This window comes from Podarcis raffonei, chromosome 7 (assembly GCF_027172205.1).
Source record: "Podarcis raffonei isolate rPodRaf1 chromosome 7, rPodRaf1.pri, whole genome shotgun sequence".
Lineage (NCBI taxonomy): Eukaryota > Metazoa > Chordata > Lepidosauria > Squamata > Lacertidae > Podarcis > Podarcis raffonei.
In genome coordinates, this window is record NC_070608.1 from 4,435,273 (window position 1) to 4,448,774 (window position 13,502).

A 13,502-nucleotide genomic window follows, 5' to 3' on the forward strand; every position below is an offset into this window, starting at 1 on the left:
CAATCTGCCCCATTCACTGCAACGGAGGATGCAACTCCACTTTTACAATGCACTCTCCACTGAAGAAAATGGAACAGACTTTCTCAGCAGAGACATCAGTGTGTACAGCTATGAGAGCCACCGGACATTGCCCAGTACATACAATCTATCCCTGCTGGAAAGGAGTCCCTATCTCGATCCATTCAACCCATAAACCCATTTCCCAAAAATTCAGTTTGGATCTACCCCACAACCCAAACCCATTCCCCAACAACAAAAGATAATTGCAGGTAAAAAATTATAACAAAAAAGCATATTAGGCCTACTCCCGCCCCAAATGAAAAATGTTCAAACAAAAGTTTTGGGACAATAATACGAAGATTGCTATGACAAAATAGAAAGGAGGTGTTATCTGGAGTCTTTCACTGTGTCTGTGGGTTTGGGAAAGATCCTGCACCTTTGTCCCCCCCCCCCAAAAAAAATAATTGGTGATTTTTCTCTATAAAAAAACCCTGATCTATTTTTCTTCACTGAAATATTGCTGATCGCTTTACGGTTAAAAGAAATGGCAGGATTATGTCTGAGGAAAGATTGCGATTTGTTATTTCACCACAGAAAATAAGAGAAGAAGCAATTCCACATGTTCATTTTCCCTCAGAAAAGATCAAAACTGCTTGATCAATTCTTACACTCCTCTTGCCTTCTTGCGGAACAATTTCCAGCTATCTTGGCCACTTGGGAAGTAGCAGCATCGATTTCTGTTTGAGTTCTTATGGAAACAGAGAGTGAAACGTGTTTTAAAACATAGGGGTTCTGAATTCAAAGTCTCAGGGGGTCAGATTTTTTTTTAAAAAAAACATGGTGTCAAGAGGAAGACGCCAAATGCATCAGGCCATTTCCTCGACACAATATGACAATCCAAACCCTGAAGATGAGGAAGACCTGCATGTTAAGATGCTTCCATACCTTTTCCTCGCAGGACAAAGCTGGAAGAACATCTCCACCCCATCTGCATGGGTCAGAAGCATGGAAAAACGAGCGGAATGACGCACGCCAAAGAAATGGAACTCCTTGGGTTTCAAGTTCTCTTTTTATTGAAGAAAAGAAAAAGAAGAAAAAAAATAGATTTTTTTTCCCAAGTGGATTTTACTCAATTTTTTTTTCCAGTTTGACTCAAAGTCCCTAAGGCAATGTTCTCCATATGTTCTCAACTTTTCCATGTCTCTTAACCGGGGACCGTCCACTTGAGAAAGCAGACAGGAGGAAAGATGTTGTCCAGTCTTTCGAAAGCAACGAGGGGGGGAAATGAGGCCACACATGAACCTTTGTACAAAGGCCCACAATGAGCTTGCCTAGGGTCTACTAGCAGTTAACATATGACCTACATTCTTGTTTGTTCATTGTTTGTTTGCTTTTTTTGTTTTGTTTTTTAAAAAACCTCCCCTTCCCAATCAAGGTTCTTTTCTCTCTTTTTTTGGTCTGGAAACCAGTTGAGTGGATCTCAATTGTCTTAAGTGGAGATCTGTTCATTGTCCATACATCACACTTTTTATTGTTATTGTTTTTTACGGAGAGTTCAGAAAATCCAGTATGGAAGGAGATGTCCACCGCCACCACCAGGACTCCCTCTTCCATCCAACTTCCCTGCCCCAATTAGCCATCCTCTGAGCTAGCTCCCAGAGGACTGCTGGAGAAATCCCAACTTTCTGATGAGGAGGCCTCTTCCCGGTTGAGGGGGATCTCTGTTCCCGATGACGTTCTGGTGCCTGTGGGGAGACAGAAGGGAGATGGGCAAGTTCCTCTCCCTCCACCTCTAGAAGAGACAATGGGTCACAGGATGTGTCCAGTGGAACTGTGGGTACCCAATGCTCAGTCAAGCGCCTCCTGAGTTTCCATTCCAGACATCCATTGTGGCAGCACGCCTAGCGGCATCCTCTTGGTAAAGATCCTCCGTTAATCCTTTTGCCGCTGAGGCCGATGTCATTTTTAAAAAAGAAAACAACAACCTCTAATCCACCATTTCCCCTTATTATTTCATCATTCCCTTCCCTTCGCCGTGGCCTTCTCTCTTCCCCCACCCACCCCCGGCCATCTTCCTTACCTGGGAAAGACCGTATTGCGTTCCGTACCTACTGCTACTATGTTCTACAAAGTAATAGTTTTCCCCACCCAACTCTGTCTCTCGAGAACAATACAAAGGTTACTCCATATTATGTTTCCTTTTAACTGAAAGGTTTCGAAAAGAAACCAACAGACATTGCTCTCTTGCTCCATTTCAATTCCGTTTGATTGGTTCTGTTTTTATTATTATTATTTTAAAAAATCTTTATCTGTTTGTATTTTGTGTTTTGTTTTCCAGGGTGGGGGGAAAAGGACACCCAAAGAGTCTTTCTTCTTGCTTTTTTCCCTCCTCAGACCTCTGTCTGGAGGTCGATAATGTCCTGTCCCACCAGGGGGATTGTGGCACCCGCCTTTTCCCACTCAACAGTTTTGAGTTCCAAGGGAGACTGTGACACCATCTCCATGTCCTTTTTAACCCACGCTGGCGGGGAGTGGACCTTCCGGATCCCTTCCCAGGGTCTCTTGTTTGGTGTCTGCTGTTTTTCTTGCTGCAACAAAAGGGGGGGAGGGGGGAAAAACAAAACAGAAAAAAAGAAGAGATCAGATTTCCATGAAATTAAGTTGAGAGGAAGGCCAAAAGGTTTTGTCAATTCTTTTGGCTGAATTGATTAAAAAAAAAAAAAAGCTTTCGATCGATTAAAATGGCACTGGATTAATTGGGAGGTGGATGCCTTTAAAATTAATTACTTGAATGCAAGTATTTGCAAAAGACTCAGGTGACAGTCAATATATTTGAAAAGGTAATTTCCCCTTTCCTCTCCTTTACTAAAGAATATGCATTTATAGTGCCAACTTCAGTGCATGCATTCACTCTGCCCCCCCCACCAAAAAGCTATGTCCATTTGGAGCAATTTGGGTTGGGGTAATTGCATGATAAGAGAAGGATAAATCCTCCTTCCCTGGCACTGGGCCTTGGCCATGAATGGAGGGATGGAGACCAGAGGGATGGAGACCCTTCAGCCAGGTGCTTGAATCTGGTCCTCCACGCCTCCCTGTTTAGTCCCCGAAACTCCGAAACTCTCCCCAGACCACACCCCCTCATCAGCCCTGCTCCGGACTTCCCTCTGGTACTCTGGTTTGGCTGAAATGTGTCCTTGAGCTGTGATAATGCTTCTTGTCTGGATGGATGAAGAGATGTGGGCGGGAGAGGTTTGCAGAAACTTCTGGGTACCTAGAATGCACCCTGCGGTATTGTCAGGGATTGTGCTGAGGACGGCTGCGCTGAGGAGGAATGGTGGAAGCCTCCCCCTGCTGCTGAGCAGGATCCTGAATCTTCCCAGGAGCAGTGGGGCAGTATAGATTTGGAGCAGTGGTTTGCAGAGGGACATAGTTCAGAAGGCAGAAGTTGGGAAGAACTGGGTGGGGAACAGCTAGGAGAAGAAGAACTGGGAAAGAGAGAGAGTTAACAGACTCACTCTCTCTGGAATGTGTCCATCTGATCAGTCCATGGTCAAGGAGATCAGATAAGGTGGCAGCTCTGAAAGCTTGGTGGTTGCAAGATCAGGCTGCAAGATGCGGTAGTGACGTGGGCGACAAGGGGGGAAGTGGGTGGAATGTTTAACTGGGAGCACCTTCATTCCTAGGAATGGATTCTTTGTTCTCTCGCTGTGATCATTAAAATCTCTAACTGGTAAGAGTCTCCTTTCATTTTGTTCTGTTTATCTACTGCCAAAGGGGGGTGGGGAGGAAGCTGAGTCCCTGAACCCTGACAGGGATAGAGGTAAAAGTCACATCCATTGCGCAATACAGTTTTCCTTTGTCTCCGCTAATCACTTGTATGTAGTTCCCCGAAAAACTTCCACAACCCACAAGGGAATGTAACCCTCAGCCTGAAAAATGTTCCCTATTCCTGCTCTACCACTGCATCTGCTATTTGCATTTTTTAAAAAAGCGGGAGCTCCAGTCATGGCTCAGTTGGAATCACATCTAGTTTGGTCCTTAATTTCACCATCCTTTCCCTTGTTACGCTAAGGAACTAGCTGCAATGACTTGTAGGAGGAGTAGGAAATGGGGATCCCCATGCAATGTATGCAAGCCCTGCCCATCCCACAATATGGCAGACAATTCATGTTCCTGATGCCATCGGAAACCTCATCATTCTGGATCAACTGGAAGGGATCACTGCTATAATTATCTGCCATCTTGTGGGAAGCCAAGGCTCATGTAATTTGACAGGAAGCGTTTTTAAAAACCTGATAAACTTCTCCTTGCTCGGTGGCACCAGACAAACTTAGTGGTATTCTGTGATTTATATAGATGTAAGCACAATAGGATCTTTCCATAACGCTACCCAAAATAGCATGTTCGAAACCCAAGGGGGATATTTTGCTTTTAAAATGGTGCATCATTCTCTTAAATAAAGCACGCTGTAGAAACCTCACCAAGAGCATTATTACAATTCACAAAGGGATTTTTCATGCGAAATATCTGCCATGGGAAAGATTAGGGGTTACTGGAGAGAGAAAAGAAGGGCAGGATTCAATTCAGGCAGTCACAGCACTGGGGGAATGGAAGTAAGGTGCACATATGTGACGGCTGAGCAGAAATTGAAGGAAACCCATGAAACCTCACTGGGGTGGGGGAATAAACCTCCTTTTGTGTTACAAAACTTATCCACTAGTTCTTTGGAAGAATTTCCCATCCTTTTGGGGAATCTGGGTCGACTTTAGAAAGAATGTTTTAAGAATGTGTATTGAGGTACAAGTGTTGATGTTGAAGTTTGGATAAGGTAAAATTGGTTTGTTTTAAAACGGACTAAATTAAAGGAAAATAAGGTTAGCAAAAATAAATTGAGGAAATGAATGAAAGAGAAAAAGTGAAATAATAATATGCTAAATTAAGCATAGAAATAGGTTAAAAATTATGGAGAAGGATTTGCTGAATTAACAATTTGAATTGGAATACAAGAAAGGGGGGTATAAGGAGGTCTGGGAAATATGTTATTGAAAAATAGATTTTGTGAACTTTATGTGTTTTTAATCTTTTCTGCTTTTTGTTCTTTTTTTCTTTTTGACTTTATGTTTTTTTTTGTATTGTATTAAATTCGAAAATCTTAATAAATATATATATTTTTTAAAAAAGAATTTCCCATCCTTTTGAGAGGATATCCCTACATGCTGTGAGGGGATGGAGCACTGGAGGAGCTGTGTGGGAATATGGGGTCGGGATGAAATTCAAAGGAGGGGATTAGCATAGGGTGGGGCATCTGCAGGATTGGTGAGCAAAATGAACAGGGTCTGGAGCCCCTAGTAATACAGTAGTACCTGTTGAGTTTCCATTCCACCTTTTGCTGCAGACATAGGATTGTTGCGTGTCACATGTCTGTTTACATTCCAGCACAGATTGCTGGCGTGAGCGGAACTTCCGCTCTGTATAGATGTTGTTTTTGGCGCTCTCTCCGAGAAGACGGCAAGGAGAGACGACATGTTTCTTTGTCCTGATTTATGTTTAATAAGGGACGCGGGTGGCACTGTGGGTTAAACCACAGAGCCTAGGACTTGCTGATCAGAAGGTCGGCGGTTCGAATCCCGTGACGGGGTGAGCTCCCGTTGCTTGGTCCCTGCTCCTGCGTACAGCTTCTGGGTCATGTGGCCAGCATGACTAAGCCGCTTCTGGCGAACCAGAGCAGCGCACGGAAACATCGTTTACCTTCCCACTGGAATGGTACCTATTTATCTACTTGCACTTTGATGTGCTTTTGAACTGTACCACTGTACATATTACTAATTGCATGGAACACACACACAAACATTTAAGTTGTGACCTTGCAGTTCTTACATGTTTCTAATGTGGGCCTTGGTACTTAAAAAGTTCTCCACCTTTCTTACATCAACTCTATAACATGAAGTGGTCATGAAGGTTGCGCCTTTTTGTTTCATCTCTATCCGTTTTTTGGTCCTGAGGTGTTCCCAGATGCCCAGAGCCTGCCATTCCTTTTTTTCAACAAGGCTTTTAAGTGGAGATTAATTCTCAATCAGTACCTGTATCAGAGGGATGCGGGTGGTGCTGTGGGTTAAACCACAGAGCCCAGGACTTGCCGATCAGAAGGTCAGGGGTTCGAATCCCCACAACGGGGTGAGCTCCCATTGCTTGGTCCCTGCTCCTGCCAACCTAGCAGTTCGACAGCACCTCAAAGTGCAAGTAGATAAATAGGTACCGCTTTGGCAGGAAGGTAAACGGCGTTTCCGTGCGCTGCTCTGGTTTGCCCAGAAGCAGCTTAGTCATGCTGGCCACATGACCTGGAAGCTGTATGCCGGCTCCCTCAGCCAATAAAGCGAGATGAGCACCGCAACCCCAGAGTTGGCCACGACTGGACCTAACAGTCAATGGTACCTTTAGCTTTTTACATATGTACGCATATATGCTTTGGGCCACAATTTACCCAACATATGGTGTCTTCCGTTGTTCAGTGTGAGTAGTGGGAATGGTTTCTACAAGAAAGCCATTTCCGAGCTTGGGAGGAGAGAGGGTTGCGGGCTACCCCCTCCCACACACGCGGGGGCTGGCCTGCCCCCGCGAGAACAGGGAATCCCCGGGCATGCCTTCGACCCTGCCCGCCAATCGGCGGGCTGGGGAGGCAGGGCCTAGCCTATTTAAGGCCAGGCATGCCTGGGGACCGCCCTCTTTCCCCTTTCCAGCTGAGCGGTTTTCCCATCCCACCCACCCTTTAGGCTTAGCTACCTATGACCTTGCTATGGACTCCGGTTGGTCGCCGCAAGGGGCCTGGTAGGAATTTTTCCAATTTGGCGCACTTCTAGCCTTTTGGTTTTTTCGCCTACCTCGTAGCAAACGTCACAACTTCTGTGGTATTGACGGTTAGGCATTGGCAAGGGTTAATTGTTATGCAAATGAATGGGGGGAAGGAAGCGCCATCACCTTCCCCCAATGAAAAGGGTAGTCCGGTAGAGGACTCCGGGGGGCGTTGCCTTGTCCGAAACCTAGGGAAGTAAGGGCCTCCGGCACGCCCCCGAGCGGTGACACCCGTAGGATCCTAGTTGGCGTACTTCAACAGGACTCCCACGGCTTGTGGATAACCCTTCCCAGTCTCCATGCTGGGTAGTCAATAGGAGCCAATGCCTAAGGCCAATACCTTTCATTTCTGTAATCAATAAAGTTGTGGCCTTTTTATGCCCATTAACCTTAAATAATGTGTCCAGTGTCTTTATTTCACATGGGGGAGGGGACTTGCCATTCAAAGGCTTGGAAAACACACATTCAACAGAATGAGTTGCAGTTGAAATGTAAAAAATAAGTGCTTCCAGTACATAATGTGGGTCTATATAACTAGACTGAGATGATTATCTTAAGAAGGTGTTCAAAATAAGCGATGAATGGCACAAAAATCTTTTTGTGCTTCCTTTTTCTATCCATTTGTCCTCTGATCACTTAATATTTGTTCTTACTGGATGGGCTGTAGCCTATTTTATTATAAAGATAGTCTTTTATTATAAAGATAGTCTTTATGTATTTATGGATTGTATTAGTTATATTACATTGAAATAGGTCTTGCTTAAATTGAAATAGGTCTTGCTTAAATGCAAAGTGGTACCAAAAAAAGCACAACTTTAAAACGAGCTGATAGTTTTCCAGTATTGCCCATGTTGTACATGTTAAATATTTGAATTAAGCCATTCATATATTTTTTTTTAAAAAGAAAGTAAAAACAAAATACAGCCCCAGGGATTTTAACCTCCCTCCCCTGCAATGTGTTGAGGAAATAAATGAATGCCACATTTGCAGACCTCTTTCTCTGCATAAATTCTGGGCATCAGGTTTGCCCATGAAAGGCTTCAGCTCAAAGCAGGAGATTGACAGCTGCACTGAACTGGAAACAGTTCTGAATTCGGTCCCTCCTCAAGGCTGTGGATCAAAGCCACCACCCTCCCCCCAAAAGAGATGGGGAGAATATTCCTTTTATCACCTTCAAAGGAAATACCGGGTGGTACGTGAACAAAAGATTCCTTCCTTCTCTCCACAGTTAGAGGCTGAGCTGAGATGGCTTCAAGCCTCACCCAGTCTGAGCAGAAGAACCTCCCTCCCATCACTCAGTGACGTGACTTCAGAAGCAAGACGTTCTACTGACTGGGTGAGTTCTGCTCGAGGGTCTCCTGCTTATTGGTAGCAAAGCAACTTCCAGCTCATTTTTCCCAAGTCTTGGTTCACAGGAGGGGAAGGGCTGATCTAAAGAGCTTCAGCAAAGTGCTTAAGGAAGCGTGTGAGAGATATTTTGAGCCTCAAAGGGATGCTCAGTGAAATCTTCCTTCTGCAAAGCCTAGTCTATCTAGCCCAGCACTCTGCCTCAAACAGTGGTCCATGAAAATCCACAATAAGGGCACATCAAGAGATCCATCCTTCTGCTGCTCAGCAGCAGCTTATATTTGAAAGTCACAAAATATGCACTCTTGATGGATTCTCTTGAAAACATAGAACCAAATAAACATAAGTCGTATGGTTCTGTGTTTTCAAGGGAATCCATCAAGAGTGCATATTTTGTGACTTTCAGAGATTTATTTAGGTTCGCAGAGAGTGCATATTTCATATATTTCATACTGTTTAATGTTCTGCATAGGGACGCGGGTGGCGCTGTGGGTAAAAGCCTCAGCGCCTAGGGCTTGCCGATCGAAAGGTTGGCGGTTCGAATCCCCGTGGCAGGGTGCACTCCCGCTGCTCGGTCCCAGCGCCTGCCAACCTAGCAGTTCGAAAGCACCCCCGGGTGCAAGTAGATAAATAGGGACCGCTTACTGGCGGGAAGGTAAACGGCGTTTCCGTGTGCTGCGCTGGCTCGCCAGATGCAGCTTGTCACGCTGGCCACGTGACCCGGAAGTGTCTCCGGACAGCGCTGGCCCCCGGCCTCTTGAGTGAGATGGGCGCACAACCCCAGAGTCTGTCAAGACTGGCCCGTACGGGCAGGGGTACCTTTATCTTTACTAATGTTCTGCATAGATTATATAAAGGGTTTATATTGACATCACGTTGTTGTACTTGGTCATCATGTTGCCTTGGATATTACTGATAATTGTTTGCAACACAGGGGTTTAATTGTTTGGTTACTGCTCACCAGCAGCTGGCATTCAGTGGCAATACTGCCTCTGAGCAGGAACACTTCCCTTCCTCCACCCTCCTCCTCCTTCCTTCCTTTTGTGTCAAGAGACTGTGTTATTTTTTTTTTCTTGTTGCAAAGCAGCTGCTCTGGGGGCCTTTTGAGCTGAAAAGCTAGGGTGAAAAACAGCACTAGGAAACCTCTAATAAAGTAAATGTTCGTGGCTAATAGTCACTGACAGACTGCCCCCATCCTTCTCCAAATATTTATCTATCTTCACGGCCTAGGATCCTTGTACCTACAGGACCACCTTTCCCGCTCTGCCCCATGGAGGACCTTAAGGTCCATAAATAGCAACACCCTAGAGGTCCCGGGCCCTAAGGAAGTCAGATTAGCCTCAACCAGAGCCAGGGCCTTTTCAACACTGGCCCCGGCCTGGTGGAACACTCTGTCTCATGAGACCAGGGCCCTGCAGGATCTGATTTCTTTCTGCAGGGCCGGTAAGACAGAGCTGTTCCGCCTGGCCTTTGGCTTGGAATCAACTTGATCCCTTCCCCTCTTTCCTTTTTCCTTTCTCCTTCTGTGATGGAGCTTCTACTTGGGGACTTCCCTGGCTTTTCTGGCCCATGTAGGACCAGTCTGGATAGTTGGCCTTGGTGAAGACTTGACGTTTTCATCCCCCCAAAAAGTTTTTGATTTGAGTTCCTACTGAAATGAGGCTGCATTTTAATGTTGTATTTTAATCTTGTTTTTAAGTTGTATTCCAATCAATTGTTTTTATACCGGTGTTAGCCGCCCTGAGCCCGGTCTAGGCTGGGGAGAATGGGGTATAAATAAAAATTAATAATAATAATAATAATAATAATAATAATAATAATAATAATAATCTAGTCCTTTTTGGAAGACATCAAACTTGAAGACCTTTCACTAACTCTTGTCTTATGTTTGTGAATTCCAGACAGTGGCCACAATTACTGCATGGCCAGGGATTGGACTAGGAGAGTCTTGGGGTCCCTTCCAGCTTTGCCGGTTACAGGGAACCAGGCAGAGGGCCTTCTCGGTAGTGGCGCCCTCCCTGTGGAACGCCCTCCCACCAGATGTCAAAGAACAACTACCTGACTTTTAGAAGACATCTGAAGGCAGCCCTGTTTAGGGAAGCTTTTAATGTTTGATGTATTACAGTATTTTAATATTTTGTTGGAAGCCACCCAGAGTGGCTGGGGAAGCCCAGCCAGATGAGCGGGGTATAAATAATAAATTATTATTATTATTATTATTGCCATTCTACGACTCCATGTGTTGTGTGAAGAAGGGAGGTTTTCTTCTTCTCAATGGCGATGTCTGTCCTGAACCTGCTGTCAGGACAGTCGTTGGGTAGCCATGGAACCAAGGTGATGGAAAAGCTTCGCAACCATAAAACATGCTTCTGAGATGGGCGAAGTGGACATCTTTGGACATTGGCAAGGCAAGAGAAGGTGGTTGCCAAGTAGGTATGGTTTGGGAGGGATGCAGTCAAGGCTCTAAGAATGTCGGGGGGAAATGGATTGGGAGAGTTGCATGAATCCTTTTTTCTGTGCGATGTCGGGAGCGGAAGGATCAAGGGAGCATTCGAGGGGTGCTTGGCACGTGACTGAGAGGACCGGATGCTTACTTAAGGGTAGGAGAATGCGTTTGAAGACATGCGCGTGGCAAGGATTGGAGGGGAGGATGTCTCTATGAGGTTCATTAAGCAAACGCAGGCAAGTAAGACTTACGCTAGCGTTAGTTTTATCACTTCCACCCGAAGAAACACTCCATCGTTTTATAGCCTGAGTGCACAAGAGAGAACAGGGTGTTTCCCTCCTCTTTGATCAACGTAATTGAATTGGCGCACACCAAGGAACAAGGGCGTGCCTCCTGTGCCCAGGAGAACAGTGAAATAACCATTCCAGAGCATTTGCCCTTTAAAAACATAGCGCTTGGTGGGGGAAAGGAAACATGCAGAACTGGAGAGGAAGCTGCAAAAGGAACCATAAAATCCTGGCAAGCAGTGTTGCATTACGGGCCTCCGTAGGAACACAGAAAGCTGCCTTCTACTGAGTCAGACCTTTGGGTCCATCAAGCTCATATTGTGTACTCTGACTGGCTCTCCAGGATTTCAGACAATGGTCTCTCCCATCTATACCTGGAGATGCTATACCTGGAGATGCTACACCTCCAGGTATACCTGGATATTCATGCATTGCAAGGGTTGAATTCGATGACCCTTAGGGTCCTTGCCAACTCTACAGTTCTATGATTCTGTGCTTGTATGCCAAGGATTGAATCAGGGTCATTCTGCCTACAGAAGAGGTGTTCTGTCACTGCACTGCGGTTCTTCTTAATTTCTAAAGGCAGCATGGGGAGAATCATTCTTGAGATTATACCCTATTTATTTTATTGATTAAATTTATTACTTACTTTTTTTGCCACGGCAACTCAAAGTGACTCACAATATTTTAAGCAAGCAAACACATACATGCATTAAAACCAGCTTTAAAAACAACCTAAGACAATTTGGTTTTGTTTTTGTTTTTGTTTTTTTTTTAAAAAAACCGCTACATTAAAACATCCCGTCCATGAAAACAAAAATGCTGTAGAGAATTCAAAGCCAAAGGCCTGGTGAAAAAGAAATGTTTCTGTTGAACTAGAAGCTGGTATTGACTTCTGATTCATCCTGCCTTAATTAATCCAGAATAAACAAAGATGATCATGGATAAATAACCAGGCTGTATCTGCAAGAAGTGATTCTTCATGCAGAAACTTCTCAAATCTCCCCTGCTGCTTAGCTCAACCATGGAAAATTATTATTATTTTGCACAGATGTGGCGCAAAGTATGATATAGTGTTACTCTTGAGCTTAGTCCTGCATCTGTGTGGTCTACTAAAGCACAGGAAGTGCTGTAGGCCAGGAACTCTGCTTGGGGGCCAGATCATTATCTCTGCCCCCTCTGAGGTTCAACAGGTGGGTGGAGCCTGAGATTTAGGAATGATGTCATCATCCAAGGTCGATAGTATTGGGACAGTAGAATTGACGAAGGACAGGCTGAAGTTTCTCCAGAAAGAACTTCCAGCTGAACAGTTTATGGGGAAAATTTATGGGCTGGGGATCATCCATCATTTGGCAAAAATCCGCCTGGACACCATTTTGGCCAGCGATTCCCAGACATGTCCAGGAAAACCAGGACGTATGGCAGCCCTTTATCTAGAAGACACAGGAGCAGCGAGTCAGAGAAAAATTGAAGTCATTTAAGCTTTTCTCCAGTCAAATGAAGAATAAAACTTATTGAAAACAGATTTTCAAACTGCAAATATCCTCACATGGGTGGGGCAGATTAAAAGCAGAGGGGTTTTGCCCACAGGTGCAAAATTATGGTTTTTGGAATTTCACAGATCCTTTGTTTGCAGACCCCCAAATAAATTAGGTCCCCAAGGATGGAGTTTTCAGGAAACTGGGCCAGAACTCACCTTGCTGTCTGCTGTTGGAGACTCCTTCTCTTTCTCTGCATGCTGCAGCTTTCGGTTCAAGTCCTGGAACATGTCTTGGTGACGTTTTCTCGTGTGCATGATTTTCTGCAACGGACGAGAGCGAAACAGGTCAGGATATCCCAGGTCCATCAAAGCCTCAGGCAGGAATTGTGAGATCAATTAAACCTAATTAGGAATGGGTGAATCTGCCCCAGTTTCTCATTGTTCTAGTCCTCATTTCTCCACATTTCCATATCACTTCATTATATCACTTCATTATATTTATATATATATATATATATATATATATATATATATATATATATATGACGAAAATTATTCAGTGTTTTAGTGCAAGTCTTTCTTAATATAGTTATTTTTGGGTGCAGTTTTCCCTAATATAAATTTACTGATTTACACTTATAAACTGCTTGGTTATTATAAAACTTCTAAGCGGTTTACAGTTTTTAAAAACATGTTAAGATGATCAATAAAAAGGTTAAAAAGAGGTATCTAAAACATTTGTAACATAATTAAATGAGCTTCTAAAGAAATAAAAAAAGATAACTAAACTCAACAGAAAGCAAAAGGATTAATACACATGCCGGCCTGCTACATTTGTGGATAGGGTCGCCAAACAAAAACATTTTAAGCAAGCACCACAAAGAGAACAGAAAAGGCGTTTGCTTGGTGTATCGATAGGCAGGGAGTTCTAAAGTGTGTGTTCTACCATAGTAAAAGATTGATTTCTTACAAGTGTGGAATGAGGATTATGTGGTACCTGGAGCAGTGCAATGCATTTCTGTATGCTATTTTCTCCAATGCATGGACTTTGATGCATATTAGATCCTAGCGTGGACATTTGCATGTCGAGACA

The 13,502-nt window shown here is 44.2% G+C and overlaps 1 protein-coding gene across 3 annotated transcripts in view; it reads right to left on the bottom strand.

The window, feature by feature from the left end:
• Window positions 1-1,050: 1,050 nt before the first annotated feature.
• The window catches only part of ADGRB1 (adhesion G protein-coupled receptor B1), a 394,399-nt gene continuing 381,947 nt past the window's right edge, over window positions 1,051-13,502 (bottom strand). For 2 of the 3 annotated variants that reach the window (XM_053395177.1, XM_053395176.1), the window contains exons 31-33: window positions 12,626-12,730; window positions 10,894-10,947; window positions 1,051-2,588 (exon numbers count right to left, since the gene is read on the bottom strand). In XM_053395177.1, coding sequence (XP_053251152.1) covers window positions 2,391-2,588; window positions 10,894-10,947; window positions 12,626-12,730 — 357 coding nt within the window. In that variant the 3' untranslated portion in view covers window positions 1,051-2,390. The remainder of the gene's footprint in view (window positions 2,589-10,893; window positions 10,948-12,625; window positions 12,731-13,502) is intronic. The other variant, XM_053395178.1, reaches the window with a different exon arrangement.